A 19342-nucleotide genomic window follows, 5' to 3' on the forward strand; every position below is an offset into this window, starting at 1 on the left:
GTTGGTGAGCAAAAGGATGTTAAAGTTCACAGGAAGTAAAACTATTTTTTTTTCTTTCCAATTCCAGAATGCAACACCCATGCACCAAGTCCTCAAGGCGATTGAAACTAATCTCTTCCACCAGCAGAAAAACAGCCCCAAATATTGAAATACTTCTCTCCACCCCTCCACAATGTTCTTCTTACGACTTTCAACTCGCGCAAAGATCTACTGGCTTAATCCTAAATCTCCTGCTTGATACCCCCGGTCACCAAAAACCTAAGCAAGCACCCAGGCACCGATTGACAGGCTCCGGCGTCTGGACCAATACAAACGCAGCATGCTTTGATGCTGTGAGCGCTGAGCCAATCAGCGCTCTCAATGTTAGAAATGCTTACCAAGATGGATGCCCCCATGGGTGTCTTCCTGCCGTATCAATAACAGAGATTCGTGCAACGAGGAAGGTCCGCGAGTTGCTTGAACTCTTCGATCCCGGGATGCCTGGCAAAATGCTGCGCGCCTCGCTCCAAGAGGTGCGTCATTTTTTTGGCTGCTCCGGAAGTTATTTATGTCTCTAGATCTGGATTCGTTTTCTGCGTTTAGGGGATACGCTTGTCCAAGTATACTTGGTATACAAAAGATAGAAATCCACATAATTCAGTATTTTCAGTATTGCATGACGGTAGTGGATTCCTAGGATTTTTTTTTTAGATTGCTGTTATAGTAATATATAGCTGTTATTATAACGGATGTGGGTAGTAGAAATCCAGATGACCAGTAGATGACAGCAAAGTGATATGGAAAACTCAAATAGTAGTTCGTCCGGATTTTTGCAACGTAGCCTGCAATCTTGGCAGTGCAAAAGGAGACCATAAATGTCAGTAGTCCTTTTACACACACACATTCAGATAGCTACTTGTGCTTAACATGATACAAATACAAGACTTTCTCACTAAATCCATACAAAATAAACCATCTATTTATATTTACGTAAGAATATAACCTGTGCAGTTTGTATAAGAGTAACCTCCCCAGTGAACACATTGAGGTCCTTCAGGCACAGGATTATGCTACTTGTAGGTTATTTATTTATTTATTTAGTGTATGGCATCTTATACATGGACTACCAATATAAATTAACATTTCATTTGTAGGTATATTATGCTTTTTTCAATGTGATAGTAATATGATATCCACGTTTGCACACATTCAGCTATGTATGTACAAAACTGAGAGGTTACAAGTGTCTCTATTTGGCTACCTAAAATTATGACATCCTGATGATGAGATTTTTATTGAGGAGATTTATTAGTATTTGTAGTTAAAAATGGAGCATAGTCTAAGATAGCAGTGGGGCCTACTGAGTCTATGACTTGATCCGCCAAAAGCAGGAGAAATTAAAAAATCTAATCTAGAACAATCCAGATGGTGTTTGAATACCTCTCTTGTAATGGAGCCTTCTTTTGCAGAATATATCAAAAATTCATTCATTTTTACATAAATAAATATAGAGATTCTACCACTACATTAATATTCTGGAATGCATTTATTTGTGGATCTCTTATTCCTATTGCCTCAGCAAGTGAGTGTGTGTGTGTGTGTGTGTGTGTGTGTGTGGTTTACCTGCAGGAAACTGATAGAAATTAATTCATCAGGAAATATTATGTCTGTTTTTTTTAAAAACACATTTTATTGGTTTTTTAATTCTTAAGAAAAAGTACTCAGGACACCGTGGTGTTTGGGTAATCAAACATTCAAAAGTGAAAACATATATAAACAACTCAACTCAATACATTCACTGTTCCCTCTCTATTTCCCTCAAATAACATAATATGTTTAAAATATTCCATTTCTAATTTAATTTCTATTACTGCTAAACCTGTTTTAAAACTTTGTCAGTTTACAATTACCATAATCAAATTTAACTTTAAATCAACAAGTTATCACTTCAGGTATCCCTTCCAGATATATTCTAATTCTTAATCTCTCATATCCCTCATTTTATCACCAATCTCATTTATTTCTTCTTCCACTACACAATAGATATCCTAATTAAAATAAAATATTAAACTACCCTATACGTATATAATCCCACAATCGATCAATCTCTTTAAAATAACAAAACAATGTTAAACCTTAAATCATTTCAATTCATTAAACAAAATTCAGATTTCATCCAGTTGATTATGCCTTATCACATCTATGTTATCATACAGAAAGGTCATCTTACTAATTTAAAACACTCAGTTAATTATTGAAACCATCCAAATCTAAAAAGCCAACATTTTTTAAATTCCAATGCATAATAATTTTCATCAAAATAAACCTATTATTCCAAAAGGTACATTCTTAATCTATTTAAAATATCTATTCTAATAATCACCCTCCTATATTTTTTTCTTACTTCTGACTCTAAATCTTAATCCTTAAAATAGTCCATAAATCCAACATTGCCTTTTAATCCATTACACAATCTTAAATTTCTCTTTTCAGTCTGATTCTAGCTTTTTTTCTGTGCCAGGCAGGTTTCCATAACCAAGCTTCCTTTTCAGCCAGTAGATCTATTTTTGTTGCTTGCAGTGGCCTTTGAAAAGATAGGAGTCCCATCCTCTGCATTAGGCATCTATTTCTCTCATCCTTAAAGCATCGTTGCTTTGTAGTTTCAAATCCAGTCCTTGCTTCTTCTGTTCCTCAAAGTTACAGATGGAAAGTTTATAAGATAGAATAAGTTCCTCTTTTATCTCTGTTGATTTCTCTTCTGTATGTTTTGATTTATAGAATAGTCAGATGTAGTCTGGACATCAGTTTGAATGTTTGAAGTGAGATTTCTGGATCTTAATTCTGTAGTAAACTCTTTCATTGTAGCACATATTTCTGCAGTAGCCTCATAAATCTTTTCCAATATAAGTTTACAGTTTAATTGTAACTGAGGTTTCTCCATTTTGATAGTAATTAAAAAGAGTCTCTTTTTTCTTTTTTGTAGAGGCTATATTTAATAAAAGTTAGGCAGTGTCCACCCCCACAATTCCCACAGCTGCACAGCTTATCTTTTCTCTTCAAAAATAATTTGAAGGTCAGGCCTATTCCATCTTCAAAGAGTAACCAGAAGTTACAGTATTAAGTTTTTGCCACTAGATGTTCTCAGTAGGTTAAAAAAAGATATTTTCCAGACACCATTTCCTTTTTTCTGTCTTTTAAAGTATAATGTGAAAAAAGAAATAATCTTCCAGCATAAGATGATAGTACAATTCTTAGAAAGAGAAAAAAAATTTCTGTACCCCAAAAAATATGGAAATAAAATATAGTCTTTAAAATTTTGTTCTATTTTTATACAACGCCTTTCTTCCCAAACATGCAGAAGCTGCTTTTTCAAGCCAGGGAAATAATTCCAACAAGGCTCTTACAGGCACAAAAAACAAGATAAAGTAGAGAGAGTAGCAAGGAAAAGTCTCACCCGGATTCATCACGGGGGTTCTTACAGTTTAGAAGTTCTTTGACTTGCGGTTTGAAGTGGCAGGGTGATCGGCCATTTTACTGGCCAATCTTCTCCGTCAGCCCTCAGAGATAGCTCGGACAGCTGGAGGAGCTGCTGCTCCTCCGTAGCCAAGCAAAGCCTCCTTGACAGAAGTCGCACCCTCCAGGGTAATTTTTGACCCGCATAAGAGTCTACCGGCGGAGGGAAGCTAGCCGACGAGACAAGCCTCTTCGTACGGCTAGAGGCGCCGCGAACTGGAACCGGAAGTCAGAAAATATTATGTCTGTTGAAGTCCTCAAAGAACTCTTAAAAGGCGTTGAAACTCATTTTTTTGGCTAGCATTGTAAGAAAATTGAGAGTTCTTTGGCTTATAATCTCCTCTTATCATTTGTCTTCATTTCAAATATAGCATATGTTAATACAACCTTAAAAAGAAATGTTGTGGTTAAAGATGTAAATGTGATGTTAAACTTTATTCTTAAAATATATTTTATGAAGAGTTTTGGTTCTACTGATCTTGGGGCTCAGTGAAAAAGAATAATTTACATAAATAGAAATTTATCTTCCTGGTACTGTGGAATTTGTTACCTAGAATTGAATTAATTCTTTATTAATACTAAATGGATATTATATGTGTGCTTTTCTCTTTTTACTTTTTTTCCCTTTCTCTCTCTTTTGCATTAATGTATTTTAATCATCAAAAGTTATATATGCTCTTTTTTCACTGTATAACTACTACAGTACTTTTTCTGTTCAAATTATTGTATTTCTTTCCCTTTTTTCATTGTCATTTCAGATTTCTGCAGCACTAAAGAAAGGTCATATTAGTTCAACCGAACTTTGTCAGAAATGTCTCTCGTTAATAAAAACTACCAAATTTCTTAATGCTTACATAACAGTAACAGAAGACATAGCAATAAAACAAGCTCAGGCGTCAGAGGAGAGATACAGACAAGGTAAGATACTACTACCAAATAGTTGCTCTCTTCTAAAATTGTTAGTGTCTGAGCCTAATATTTTTTCCTCAAGAGAAATAATTAACGATTATCATATGAAATATACCACTATGTTATTTTATTTATACAAGAGAAAAATCTCACTTCTGTTTGTTTAAAGTAACTGTCTGTGGAGATTAAAGTAACATTTTTCTCTGGTTTTCTCAGAGGTTGTAAATGGCCTACATATATTTGCTGGTTTAAATGTTGTCATCCTCCACAGAAAGAACTTAATATGTGAGAGCAGTTTTTAGTTTTTAGATTAGGTTTGTGTTTTCATAGATATTCCTGTATCCAAGAGAGAGATTTTATTGTTGAACCTATGTATCAATATGGAATTCCAAAATAATGTAAACTGTTCCCTTTAACTAGTGTTGTGGACTTAGTTCACACAACAAGCCTTAATATATATTGTTTGTATTTAGCATGACATACAAACCCTAAAATATGGCTTACTGCGATGTATGAATCAAGTCATTATGGCAGGGGTCCCCAACTTATGGGCCACGGCCCACTATTGGGCCGGAGCCTCTTGGCCAGTGGGCTATGGAAATGGCTGGCTGGTGCGTGCACACATGCGTGTGTCATGTGTCTGATTAACGAAACACTTCAAAGAACTTTCAGGCATTTTTTCAACCTAAAAAGCCTTTATTAGTATTACAGAGATGTTAGCACAACATGGTGGATGCTAAGATCTGAATTTCCCTTCCTTTGCACATAACATTCCAGGCATTTCCCCTCCCGTATTTTGGGGTCATGATTCATATCTTCCAATTAACTTGGAGGGCAAAGATTTACTTCCGTTTCTTTTTCCCGGGCTTTCCTTATATTCTCCTCCCCTTTCACTGTCACCTGATTTAACTCTAAAAATACCAGACAGTTCTGCATATACAGTGGGGCAAAAAAGTATTTAGTCAGCCACCAATTGTGCAAGTTCTCCCACTTAAAAAGATGAGAGAGGCCTGTAATTGTCATCGTAGGTAGACCTCAACTATGAGAGACAAAATGAGAAAACAAATCCAGACAATCACATTGTCTGATCTGGAAAGAATTTATTTGCAAATTATGGTGGAAAATAAGTATGTGGTCACCTACAAACAAGCAAGATTTCTGGCTGTCACAGACCTGTAACTTCTTCTTTAAGAGGCTCCTCTGTCCTCCACTCATTACCTGTTAATGGCACCTGTTTGAACTTGTTATCAGTATAAAAGACACCTGTCCACAACCTCAAACAGTCACACTCCAAACTTCATTATGACCAAAGAGCTGTCGAAGGACACCAGAAACAAAATTGTAGACCTGCACCAGGCTGGGAAGACTAAATCTGCAATAGGCAAGCAGCTTGGTGTGAAGAAATCAACTGTGGGAGCAATAATTAGAAAATGGAAGACATACAAGACCACTGATAATCTCCCTCGATCTGGGGCTTCACGCAAGATCTCACCCCATGGGGTCAACATGATCACAAGAACGGTGAGCAAAAATCCCAGAACAACACGGGGGGACCCAATGAATGACCTGCAGAGAGCTGGGAACAACGTAACAAAGGCAACCATCAGTAACACACTAAGCCGCCAGGGACTCAGATCCTGCAGTGCCAGACATGTCCCCCTGCTTAAGCCAGTACATGTCCGGGCCCATCTGAAGTTTGCTAGAGAGTATTTGGATGATCCAGAAGAGGATTGGGAGAATGTCATATGGTCAGATGAAACCAAAGTAGAACTGTTTGGTAGAAACACAACTCACCGTGTTTGGAGGAGAGAGAATGCTGAGTTGCATCCAAAGAACACCATACCTACTGTGAAGCATGGGGGCGGCAACATCATGCTTTGGGGCTGTTTCTCTGCAAAGGGACCAGGACAACTGATCCGTGTACAGGAAAGAATGAATGGGGCCATGTATTGTGAGATTTTAAGTGCAAACCTCCTTCCATCAGCAAGGGCATTGAAGATGAAACGTGGCTGGGTCTTTCAGCATGACAATGATCCCAAACACACCGCCCAGGCAACGGAGTGGCTTCGTAAGAAACATTTCAAGGTCCTGGAGTGGCCTAGCCAGTCTCAGATCTCAACCCCATAGAAAACCTTTGGAGGGAGTTGAAAGTCCGTGTTGCCCCAAAACATCACTGCTCTAGAGGAGATCTGCATGGAGGAATGGGCCAACATACCAGCAACAGTGTGTGCCAACCTTGTGAAGACTTACAGAAAACATTTGACCTCTGTCATTGCCAACAAAGGATATATAACAAAGTATTGAGATGAACTTTTGATATTGACCACTACTTGTTTTCCACCATAATTTGCAAATAAATTCTTTCCAAATCAGACAATGTGATTGTCTGGATTTGTTTTCTCATTTTGTCTCTCATAGTTGAGGTCTACCTATGATGACAATTACAGGCCTCTCTCATCTTTTTAAGTGAGAGAACTTGCACAATTGGTGGCTGACTAAATACTTTTTTGCCCCACTGTATTGTCAAAGCAAGAATATTCAATATTAGCAGCGTTGACATCGTGCACACTCCCCTCCACTTGCACTAGCGCCCACGGCCCTGTTTGCACATGCACACAGGCGCGAATGGGGCTGCTTGCCCCAGGCAAGTTGCACAGCCCATTTGTGCATGCACGAATGGGGCCGCTAGTGCCACATCGGGATGTGCAATGCCATTTGCATACGCTCATGCATGTGCACCAATTCAAAAACTACTCTCCTTCCCAGAGGTTGGAGACCTCTGCATTATGGCTTAATCAACATATTGTGCATACAGGTAATCCCCAACTTACCACTGATTGTTTAGTGATTCTTCAAAGTTACAATGGACCTCTCCAAGACTACTTAAAACCCAGTTTCAAAATTTCAATGGCAGCACCCAGACACACCCCGTGTGATCACATTTTAGACACTGGGTAACTGACCCTCATTTACAGCTATTTGCAGCATCCTGCAGTGATATGACCACAAATTATTATTATTGCTGTAAATCAGTGTTAACTTACAGTTTCAAACATCTGTAGGGTGCAGTGGGTTTGCTTAACAACCATTGTGCTCTTCTAATGGGTTGTAAAGTCAGACACAGTTATGTGGCGATCTGCTTAATGATTGCCATGACTTACAACCATATTTCTGCGCTTAATTACAATTGTAAGTTGAGGTCTACCTGTATTGTATTGTGGAGTTATACCGTATTTTAAAAATCCTTGTCTACTATTACTAGCAAAATGGTCTCAAGTAACTCTTGACAAAACACTGATTTAATTAACCTTGTATTCTTCATAATGAAGGTCAGCCATTGGGTGATTTAGATGGTATTCCTGTTGCTGTGAAAGACAACTTCAGCACTGCTGGCATTGAAACAACATGCGCATCCAAGATGTTGAAAGGTAAAGTTCAATTTTTTAAAAACAAGTCCACACTTTAGATCTCTGATTTTTAGTGTCTTAATTGTCTCACATTAATCTCCAAGGGCTTTAATTGTGAAGCCTTTGATCATTTTGATCAGAGTTTTGTCATAAGTTCATCAAATTCAAAATAATATTTTCCTACAAAGTAATGGAGAAAGGTAGGGGAAAAAATTCCAATATAATGAATAAGAAAATGCAGTTGTTGGCCACAAAATGCAGCCCTTGTGATTTTGGGACATTCCAGACTAATTTTCTAGTCTTCAACTGATCTGTGTGGCCACTAAGTGAACAGGAAATGGAGTTCTGTCATTAATAGCAGGAAACCAAGCAATTAGTTCCCAGCACCAGCTAATTCAGGATGAAATTGCTGATTTCCTGATGCTATGAGCAAGACAGCCACAGGATTCAAGAGTGAAATATTTTTTTATGTAGAAGCATGGGGCCATGGATAGCTGCCTGCCATTGAGGCAAATCATGGGTTCATCTAACCAAATATTAACCATGTTCAATGGCAGAAATTCTCTGTGCTTTAGAGACAAATTTTTCTATTCCTGTCTCAAATGATAGATTGAAACTGAAATTTGGCAAGCCACATGCTGTAAGACTGAGCCATAGTACCTTATTTGTGGTGTCTGCTTGGAAAGACTCTCTGATTATTTATTTCTGCATTATTTATTTATTAAATGAGTTTCTCATCCATCTCTCCGCAAGACAACACTTTTATTATGCTTTTTGTTCCAGACAAAATTCTGATGTAGTTACGTTGTTGTTGTTACTACAGGCCTTGTAAATTGCAGTTGAAATCCAGTCACATTTTCCTGCTTATGGAATACCTCCACCAGCAGAACAGGATCCCCTTTTGCAGATCTCCCCATCAGCATTTTGCAGAAAGAGAAGAGAAAGACTGCGTTATAAAAGCAGAAATTTGCTCTAGTGATGTGAATGTAGTCCAAACTATAGCACTGCTTTTATAGTCTGAACTTCTCTCATGACAGTGTATCATTATGCACCGCCTTTTTTTAACTGAAGAGCGACAATCAGATATATCAGACTATAAAATATAGTCACGCAGCTAAAACACTCTTAATTATTATAAGATAGAGTCTTTAGCCAATCCAGTATTTACATTTTTTTTTCAGGTTATATCCCTCCATACAATGCAACGGTAGTTCAGAAAATGCTGGATCAAGGAGCTGTACTGCTTGGAAAAACAAATCTAGATGAATTTGCTATGGGGTAAGTTGAATTAAATTCTTGAAAGGCAAAAAAATAAAAATAGCCCACTTATTCATTCATAATTCTTAAAATTCCCATTTGACTTGGAAGTACAGGTCTGGAAGTACAGATGGGGCCTTTGGGCCAGTGAGGAACCCCTGGAGTTATTCAAGGCAGTACAGAGAAAAATCTGTGCCAACGTCCCCTGCTCAACACGAGGATCCTGGCTGGCTGATAACTGGAGGAAGCTCTGGTGGCAGTGCTGCTGCGGTATCATCTTTCACATGCTTTGCGTAAGAGGATCTCACAACGTTGAGTTTAGAACAGTGTTTCTCAACCTTGACCATTTTAAGGCATGTGGACTTCAACTCCCAGAATTCCACATGCCTTAAAATGGTCAAGGTTGAGAAATACTGATTTAGAACATTGTAGTACAGGTAGTCCTCAACTTACAAACTGTTTGTTTAGTGACCGTTCAAAGTTACATCGGCACCACTGAAAAAAGTGACTTATGACCAGTTTTCAAACTTAACGACTGTTATAGCAGCCCCACGATCATGTGATCAAAATTCAGATCCTTGGTAATTGACTCGTATTGATGACGGTTGCAGCATCCTGGGGGGGGCCACGTGATCCCCTTTTGAGACTTTCTACAACCAAAGTCAATGGGGAAGCCAGATTCACTTAACAACCAGGTTTCTAACTTAACAACTGCAGTGATTCGCTGAACAACTGTGGCATGAAAGGTCGTAAAATGGGGCAAACACATTTAACAAATGTTTCACTTAGCAACACAAATTTTGGGCTTAATTGTGGACGTAGGCCGAGGACTGCCTTTAGCAGGGCCAGGTACTTGATGAATATCAACAATGCATTATGTCCTGCTCAAGTACCATTTAAAGTTCTTTCCAAATTATAATGGAATTAAAGATACATTGGAATGCAAACGTGCCTCTTCTGAGAGCTGAAAGATGAATGATCCAGTGCATAAGCTAAAAATTACTGGTTGGTCACACACATTTTAAGTGTAGCTTGTTTGTTTCTGCCTCAGCAGATGACAATATCTGGTCAATCTTGTCAGGTTAGACATACTTAATTCGTGGATAGGAGGCCATCAATAAATTTCAGGCAGCAGGGTAGGGTGAAAAAAAAAAACCCAGAAGAAAGTAATGGTAAAGCACTTGTGTACTGTTGTTGAGAAAATTCCATGAAGTCTTCAGGAGTTAACTAGAAGAAAATGTAATTGTATGTGTATTCATTCATTCAAAAATGGCTTTCAGATATGAAAAGAGAGCCTAATGCAGTGGTTCTCATCCATTTGGGATCGAACGACCATTTCACGGGGGTCTCCAAACAACGCAGTCCGCCATTTTTTTTCCCCTTTTCCTTAGCTGTGCTACTCCCTTTTATTCTATTGGCTTTTGAAAGCCAATAGAATAGACTCTCTTGAATAGAGTCTAATTCTATTGGCTTTCAAAAGCCAATAGGAATTGTCCAGGCTGTCTCTTCCCTGCTGAGCCCGCCAAAAGTCCCATTCTGCAAACAGTGCTGCACCAGTTGAGTAGTCCTCGACTTACGACCGGTTGAGTAGTCCTCGACTTACGACCGGTTGAGGGTCGCGGCATATTAAAAAGGTTGAGAACCACTGGCCTAACGGGATACAGTTTTGTATTTGCTTCTGATTCCCCTGTTTTTTCATTCAATTTCAGGGCTCTGGGATCTGATTCAGGAGGTTCCACAAGAAATCCAGCCTCCCTCTGTGGAGTTGTTGGCTTAAAGCCCAGCTATGGCCTCATTTCCCGCTATGGTCTCATCCCACTGGTGAACTCAATGGATGTCCCAGGCATTTTAACCAGATGTGTTGATGATGCAGCTGCTGTGTTAGGTACAACAATTATGTGTTTCCTTAGGCATTTGTCCCAAGTTTGTTTAGCAGTTCTCTTTTTCCTGTTATTTCGTGTGTGCCGTTCCATTTCTTTCAGGTGTTCTTGGTGGGCATGACCCAAAAGATTCAACCACAGTACAAGATCCCTTTTGCCCATTTCAGCTACCTAACGTGATAGATATGAAGAATCTTTGCATTGGGGTTCCTAAGGTAAATGGATATATGATTAGTGAGCATTAAGGTAGATTAAATGTAATACTAAATTGCATTAAATCAGGAAAATTAGTGAGCATTAAGTTAATGACCATTACATTTTAAATTAATACCCTTCTATCTTTGATTCATGTTTTCAATTTACAAAAGTAATAGAGCCAGTATGGAAGACTAAAAACCTGTGCCTCTCCAAGCCTTGCTGGAGTACAGCTCCTGCCAGTCTTAAAATGATGAATAATCAGAGGTAGTGAGAATTTAATAGGTATTCCCTTACACAGGTTCCTAATTCCTAGTTTAAAGAGTATAGCACTGAATGTATTGTTCTTTGGCATTGAGTTTTGTATTGATTGTACTGATTCAGTATCATTTACCAAAAAATAAAGTGAAATTTAAGCTCCCCCCCACCACTTATATGGTAGACATGTCACTAGATATTACTAAACTTAACTTGCAGATCCAATCTGGGTCAGTTACCAGGAGGAGAGAGAAGTTCCTTGAAGATGGGCTCCAACACAAGTCCAAAAGTTCAGAAGACTAAACCTCCGGTCCCACTGACCGAGCCAGATTGGATCCTGCAAGATTAGTTTAGTAAAATCTGGCGACACATCTGCCATAACTGGTGACCGACCCAGATTGGATCCTGGAACATTATCCTGGAACACGTATATTTGCCTTCATTCGTAAACTGATCTTCCCAGCAGCATCAGGCACTACTGGCCATGCTGATAGATGCTAGAAGTTGTACTTCACAACACATGAAAAGTAATGTGACCATCTCATATTTCAAGAATATGAGATGGTCACATCAACATATTGCATGTTTTAGAGAGGATTGTGAAATCTTTGGTTGTATTGTGATGACTCCAAATACCTTTCTTGTCTTCTGAAGAGATCTATGTCAGTGCCAGAGTAAAAATATAAAGGAAATGTGTGGCACTTTTTACAGAACTTTTTTTTCCTTTACAAAAATTTAAATTTTAAAACCAGAACCTTGATATTCAAAGCTCATGTTTGTATTTTTTAGATAATGAAGTTCACATTCTGAATATAAGACCAAAGCCTATGATTTATAATTTTTCCATTCACTACTTAAATGAATTGAGAATTGATTTTTTTTAATTATAAATAAAATTTCTCCAAGAGCACTCTCTAGACATTGAGAATTTCACCTCCATAATTCCCAGCCACATGGCCATTTCTGAGATTTATGGGAACTGGAGTCCATACTTCTGGAGAGTGTTCAGATTAATGGAGGCTGTTAAAAAGAATTCACTGTACTATTACAGAAAGAAAAGCATGTAGAATTAATGAACATGTTAAAAATATATTCCTTATTTAATAAAGAACATGGCTGAAATGGCAGCTTATTTCCGTGTAGCATCCTTTTGCTATTGAATCTCCTACAGATTAATGTTCTTCAGAGTTATTTATTACAAAAAAAAATAAGTTTGATAATTGTGTAACAGAAGAACTTAATATTAAACCTTGCTTTGTAAATTTCTACTGTGACTAGTTAGAATGTGTTTATTTATTTAACAAATGTATACAAATGTGACTCTGGACTGCATCTCTAATGCAAAACTTTATTGGGTACAGCATACCAGCACTAAACAGTTGAAAATCAGCTCTGGCAATATGGTGGGAAAAGGATAATTAAAAGAGTAAAACTTTCCCTTCCCTCTCTAACTGTTCAGGTCACATTGTCCAATTAATCCTCAGGCAGTTGTTATGAGAAGAACGTCTCTGTTTGCCACAACATCTCTTCAGTGGCCTTGGTTCCCATCCGGATAAAATCCACCTGTGCATTCCAAACCTTCCCCTCCCCCCCTCACAACTGTAGGCAAACTGGAAGCAGCATGGCAGTCCTAACACAAGTAATCTTCATAGCTTGACACATTCTAGTGGTGAGCAAGGCATGAGTAACTGAGTACAGTCCCATTTAGAAGATGTATACTCTTCCAAAGCTTCTTAAGCCTACTTTGGGTTTATAAAATGTCCTTAGCACAAGTTCTTAGCGTTGTTATTCATTCCATACTTAGAATGACAACTGCTATTACTTAATATTACTTCATATTGAGCAAGAGCCCATGTTATCCCAGCATTTTCCAAAAATAAGTTGACTCTGAGATAGGCTGCAGTTTAGTATCAGACTCAAGGCCATCTTAGCTACCCTGTATAGAGAACTGTCCCTAATACAGAATTAGAAATAAGGTATAATCCAGAGAGAAATTTCCGTCTCAAACACAGGACCTTTCATTGTCATCCTGAAATTCACTTGAGTATTTTTGACATTTTCAGATCAGATGAAGCCTATGAAATGCTTCTGGTTGTGCATAACGTCCTGCTTTCTCCTCCCTCCCTCCCTCCCTCCCAGGAATACCATACTGCAGGATTATCTAGTGAGACTCTAGCTGTGTGGTCCAAGGCAGCTGATCTCTTTGAGAGAGCTGGAGCTAAAGTGATGGAAGTGAGCCTGCCCCATACCTCCTATTCCATTGTCTGTTATCATGTGTTATGTGCAGCAGAGGTAGCTTCCAATATGGCTCGATTTGATGGTCTAGAATATGGTAAGCCTTCTTACAGCTGAATATTAAGTCGTCTCTTAAATATTCACATGTAGTTATTTGCAACCAAACTCTTATGTAGTAAAAATCTTGGTAACAAAAGATAGTTTATTATTAAGAATGTTGGTTCTTCAACGGACAATGTAGTTGACGATAAGGGACCCTATAAAATATGACTTCTTGTTTTGCAACGTTCTATTAATAACTTGTTCATCTGCCTAATCCTAAGGAAGCTTGACAGGTACAGCTGTGTGAAAAGAGTTGCATTCATAAAATGTGTAAACCCTACACTGTTATTTGTAAAAAAATAATAATAACCAGTTACACACAACCAGGTAAAACAGAGTCAAATCAATTATATCATGGCTTACTATGGTATACAAGAGAGCCAGTTTGATCTTGTAGTTAAAGGACTATGTGCAGAAACCCAAGTTCTAGTCCTTCCTTTGGCCTACTAGTTGGGTGACCTTGGGCCACTCTCCGTTATCCCCACAAAGAAGGAGGGGGCCATGCAGTTGCTGTGGTAGGAGTCAAGTACAAGGTTGGTTGAGTCTTAGAGTCAATAAATAAAAAGAAATTGTGGTTGATGATATAGGAAGTTAAGCATTTTAGCAGGAGGAATCTGATATCTGGCATATCTCCTTAATCTTATATAAAGTTTGAGATAACAGAAAAAATGGATTTAGCATTTTATGAATATGAGTAATGTTCTGAGACATTCCAGGAAGTTGTATTTCAATTCTTTTCTTTTGAGTGAGCCTGTTATAAAAATTATTCTAACTATTTGTGGATTTCTTGATAATTTGGCACCTAAATACGTAATTGGAAATAATGGCCTCAGAAATTAGAGAAAACCAATACCAAAACCAGGATACAATAGGATTAGAAAAAAAATGCTCTACATTGACCTTTCTTGGAGTATCTTACCTAGGCCTAAAAGTAGAAAATATTTAGGCCTGGGTGGATAATCTAGTTAGGCCCAGCTAACTTGAGAAGCTTCAGCTGTAGAAAACTGCAATAATAGAAGATTTTGCGTTCAAAGTTAAAGCCAAATATTTTTAGATTCGTCAACAAGCATGAAAAATAAAATTGAGCTTGTCTATGAATCATGTCACATAGAATAAGATAATTTAATAAATGAGGATCCACTAATATGTTCCGGAGTAACAAACAACTTATAAAGAGTGAGCCAACTCTGAACCAGTAATGAAATAAATGTTTAATTATAGATGACAAAGTCTGTGCCAAAGCTTTTTTTAAAAACAAGAAAGTCTTATTGAATTGAGTTGAGGCTTGATGAATGGTGGGAAACAACTTTATTATGTTTTTGGAAGAGTGCTTTTATCTTTAAGGAAATATTGTCTCAGGTTTGTCCTTTGAGGAGCGATTTGATTGCAACAAAAAGTACATACACTCTTAAGCTCAACTGTGATCTTGTACTCAAGTCTGAGGAATGAATACAGTCTTGGTTTAATGTTGGCATATAAATCTTGGCTTGTTTCAATATATTAATCCAAGTATTCTAGGAGAAGGTATCAGTAACTACACTTAATTTTAGCTCTCTCTCTCTCGTTTTTCTTCTTCAGCAAGAATCAGGAAAAAGAAAGAGACATAAAAATTTTAGACATCTTTGGGGAGGATTTCCGTCTCTTTGTGCCATCCTTTTTGTGCAAGAAATATTTGGTGAAGAAGGTTCAGCTCAATCCTTCTAATTGCTAGATCAAGTGTCAGCTGTTAAAACCCATGTGAAATGTTTAGCTTTGGGGCTGATGAGTAAATGAAGTGTAAGAAGTTTAGCAGCAATAACAAGTCAGCCTCTGATACTACCTTTTATACTACTACTACTACTAATAATAATAATAATAATAGTAAAGTTGGAAGGGACCTTGGAGGTCATCTAGTCCAACCCCCTGCTCAGGAAGGAAACCCTATACTATTTCAGACAAATGGCTGCCCAGTCTCTTCTTAAAAACGTCCAGTGTTGGAGCATTCAACCGCTTCTGGAGGCAGTTGTTCCACTGGTTAATTGTTCTGTCAGGAAGTTTCTCCTTAGTTCTAGGTTGCTTCTCTCCTTGATTAGTTTCCATCCATTGCTTCTTGTCCTGCCTTCAGGCGCTTTGGAGAATAGCTTGATTCCCTCTTCTTTGTGGCAGCCCCTGAGATATTGGAACACTGCTCTCATGTCCCCCCTCGTCCTTCTCTTCATTAAACTAGACATACCCAATTCCAGCAGCCGTTCCTTATATCCTTTAGCCTCCAGTCCCCTAATCATCTTTGTTATATGGTAAAGTGATATTAACACTTCACGTGATCCCTCTGTTAATGCAGCCTAGCACTGTGTTGGCCTTTTTGGCAGCTGCAGCACACTGCTGGCTCATATTTAGGTGATTGTCCACTAGGACTCCGAGGTCCCTCTCACAGTTACTGAATGGGATTGTGTAGTTTAATCAGCTTTGAATGTTGTGTGGATGTATTTGTCAACTGCTGATTGCTCCTCCTTTTAGGGCATCGTAGCAGTGCTGAGCAGTCCACAGAAGCTTTGATTGCAGCCACACGCCGGGAAGGTTTTAATGATGTTGTAAGGGGAAGAATTCTATCAGGGAACTACTTCTTGCTAAAACAGTACGTTTTGCATATTTTAAAGCTCAAAGTTATAAAGCTGACATTTTATTTGTTGTTCAATTAAGGGAGAAGTTACGCATGGGTACAAGATTTTTTCATCTTTCCAAATCAGTATTATTATTACTGATTTGGCCTTAGAAGGAATGTATTGTTTTATTAATAGCTTTAGAAATATGAGTGTCCTGCTTCAATTTATAGCCACCCACCAATTGCCTAGCCAGCTGGAAAACTAGAATAATTGTTCACTGTACAGTTTTTGGTTTCTTATGGGACTTCCTCCCTTTTCCCCTTAGGAATTATGAGAATTATTTCATCAAAGCCCAGAAAGTGAGAAGACTCATAGCTACTGATTTTGCAAAACTCTTCCGTGCTGGTGTGGATATTCTGCTCACCCCAACTACCTTGAATCAGGCTATGTTGTATCAAGAATTCATCCAGGAAGACAACAGGACTCGCAGCGCACAGGATGATATCTTCACTCAGGCTGCCAACATGGCTGGTAAAAAAAGTGGAAGTTTATAGATACTCTTTATTTTGTGAATTAAAACTCAATACATAAAAGCTTCCAACCTTCAGGAAAATCTGGTCCTTTACAAAACTTATTCACTCTAGAGCAGGAATGTCAAACTGCCGACCCATGGGCCGGATGCGTCATGCCGAAACTGCGCCCACCCCAATTCCGGCAATGGGGAAAAAGTCGTAATACGTCACATGACGTGGCAAGTTTGACACCCCTGCTATAGAGTTTCCCATCATAACATTGCAAGTGACAACACAATATTTATTTTTATTTATTTAAAACATCTATGTCACCACCCATTTTCTAGCCAATTCTGGGCAGCTCCCGCCATTCACCTTTGGCATCCTTCAGTCTCGAGAGACTATGGTATTGTGCTTTGGAAAGAGGTCCTAAGGCAGCATCTGATGTGGCTGAAAAGGCCAATTTTCTAGCCAATTCTGGGCAGCTCCCAGTGAAAAGTTAAAAGAACATATAAAACCATGTTAAAACTGAAAAACTAAACATATTAAGACATTAAATGCAACAAAGACCTGGTGCCAAGTCAGACTTCTAGTGTGCAACTCAGATGTGATTAACCTTGGCTTACTTGCTACTCCAATATTCCACGTAGCTATTCAAAGTATTGCTAATTGGCACTCTGTCCAAGTTTGCGTATATCCCTATACTAGGTCAACTGAAAGTCTGCAAAATTATGTCTGATTTTCTGATTTTTTTCAAATCAACTTGATCAGACAAAACAATGATCCAAAACAAGAGGAAGGAAATAATGTAGTGATGTTTATGCCATAAGGGGTTTTGGAGGCATATGTAATTGTAACAAATAACAACTCTGAAGTTTGGTTACACCAGTACTCTGTCAAAGCTTGATCAATTATGTCTTTGAGCATTTGTATGTAATTTTCTAAATTAGCAACTATAAGCAAAATATGTGGTTGCTGAATTTACCCATTTAGCAAGGTGATAATTTGTTGTGATGAAATCCACATGAAAAAAAACCCCAAATATTTTCAGGTGATTTTTTTCATATTAGTTTATCCAAGTAGGAGTTAGTGGATAATAAGTGAGAAATTAAACTTGGTGTATTTGGAACTCTAATCCGAGGATATAATGATGAATAGTTAGGAAGAATATGTGAACTTTGGAATGATGAAACCTTGCTCATGCCCCAGTAAAGGACAATTTGCATCAATCATCCACATTTTTTCTCAGACCCTGGAGATCTAGGGTTAAATCATTATATAATCTAAATCATAAGTACTTATTATCTATGCCTATAAAAGAAAATAAATGTTTGAAGAACAAGTGATGGTTGTTGTTTAAATACAAATTAAAAAGCCACAAAACTAAATTAAATATTTGCCTTCAAGAGAGAGAGAGGCTTTTGCTTTACTTTGCTGTTGTACCGTATGTTCTTATCAGACAATGCAAAGAAAGAAAATGTTTGTTTGTCTTTCAGGGTTGCCAGCTGTAAGTGTTCCTTCCGCCCTCTCAACAAAAGGCTTACCGATTGGTTTGCAATTTATTGGCCGTGCTTTTCATGAGCTTCAGCTTCTCACCGTGGCCAGATGGTTTGAAACACAAGTGGGGTTCCCTGCTTTAGACCTGGAAGGAATCATGGATCCTCTTGACACCACGTCTCACCAGGAGAAGTCAGAATTTTTTTCATGAGCAATGATGGGAAAGTTTATTATGTATATAATAAAAAAGATTTAGAAAATTACAAATCTCAGTGTATCAAAGCTTTCAATGTACTATTTTTTTTATAAATGAAACAACTCCTATTAAAGACTACAATACAGAGTTACATTATCCAGATTAATTTTTGAGCAATCACACTGTTTTCAAGTTTAGAATTGATAGTTTCTAAAGCACTGTTAAATAAAAGGCTAGTCGATTTTTACAATACAGTAGTTAAAATTTACAGATGATTGCTAACGTGAGTGAAAAAGATTGACAATCCGTTTATCATTCGAAAGGGCAAGATTTAAAGAGGAATATGAGTATGAATATCAGGTCAACCTCAGTGTTCCCTGTCTTTTCATTTTTGGGGCTGAATTTCAAATAAACTGGGTGTCTTGCAGATTTTTTGATGATGGGAAGAGGCTTGCCTGTATGTTCTTCATTTAATTATAAGTATGTTCCACTTTATTTTGTAGCTCGAGTACTAGAAAACTATATAAATGTAAAGACAGCAATTTAGTCAAATTGGTTGCAGGTTTAAAATAACTTTATTTGTATTTCTTTCTTAATTTTAAATGAAGACTCCAAAAGCACCCCCCTCCACCAAATTAATTGCTTCCTAGATCATTTTTGCCCTTCCGACATAGATTCTGTTTCGTAATCTGTTTTGTCTTTTAAAATCTTATTTGTAATCCTTGGCCTAATATCATATAACCATTATTATCCTGGAGGCCTGAAAAACATATTTCTTCTTCAAAGTAGCTAATCTAGATGTCTAATTCTGCACATGGAC

At 37.8% G+C, this 19342-nt stretch overlaps 1 protein-coding gene across 1 annotated transcript; it reads left to right on the plus strand.

Moving 5' to 3' along the window:
• The first annotated feature begins 35 nt into the window (after positions 1 to 35).
• QRSL1 (glutaminyl-tRNA amidotransferase subunit QRSL1) lies at positions 36 to 18593 on the plus strand. The gene is made up of 11 exons (XM_039351102.1): positions 36 to 512; positions 4251 to 4410; positions 7731 to 7829; positions 8990 to 9086; positions 9182 to 9358; positions 10775 to 10950; positions 11048 to 11160; positions 13538 to 13730; positions 16232 to 16349; positions 16643 to 16848; positions 18326 to 18593. The coding sequence occupies exons 1-11, from the start codon at positions 69 to 71 to the stop codon at positions 18535 to 18537; spliced, it is 1995 nt and encodes a 664-aa protein (XP_039207036.1). The 5' UTR covers positions 36 to 68; the 3' UTR covers positions 18538 to 18593.
• The last annotated feature ends 749 nt before the right edge of the window (positions 18594 to 19342 follow it).

Source organism: Crotalus tigris, unplaced genomic scaffold (assembly GCF_016545835.1).
Source record: "Crotalus tigris isolate CLP2741 ecotype Arizona unplaced genomic scaffold, ASM1654583v1 scf7180000018371.15429387391:27106975, whole genome shotgun sequence".
Taxonomy (NCBI): domain Eukaryota; kingdom Metazoa; phylum Chordata; class Lepidosauria; order Squamata; family Viperidae; genus Crotalus; species Crotalus tigris.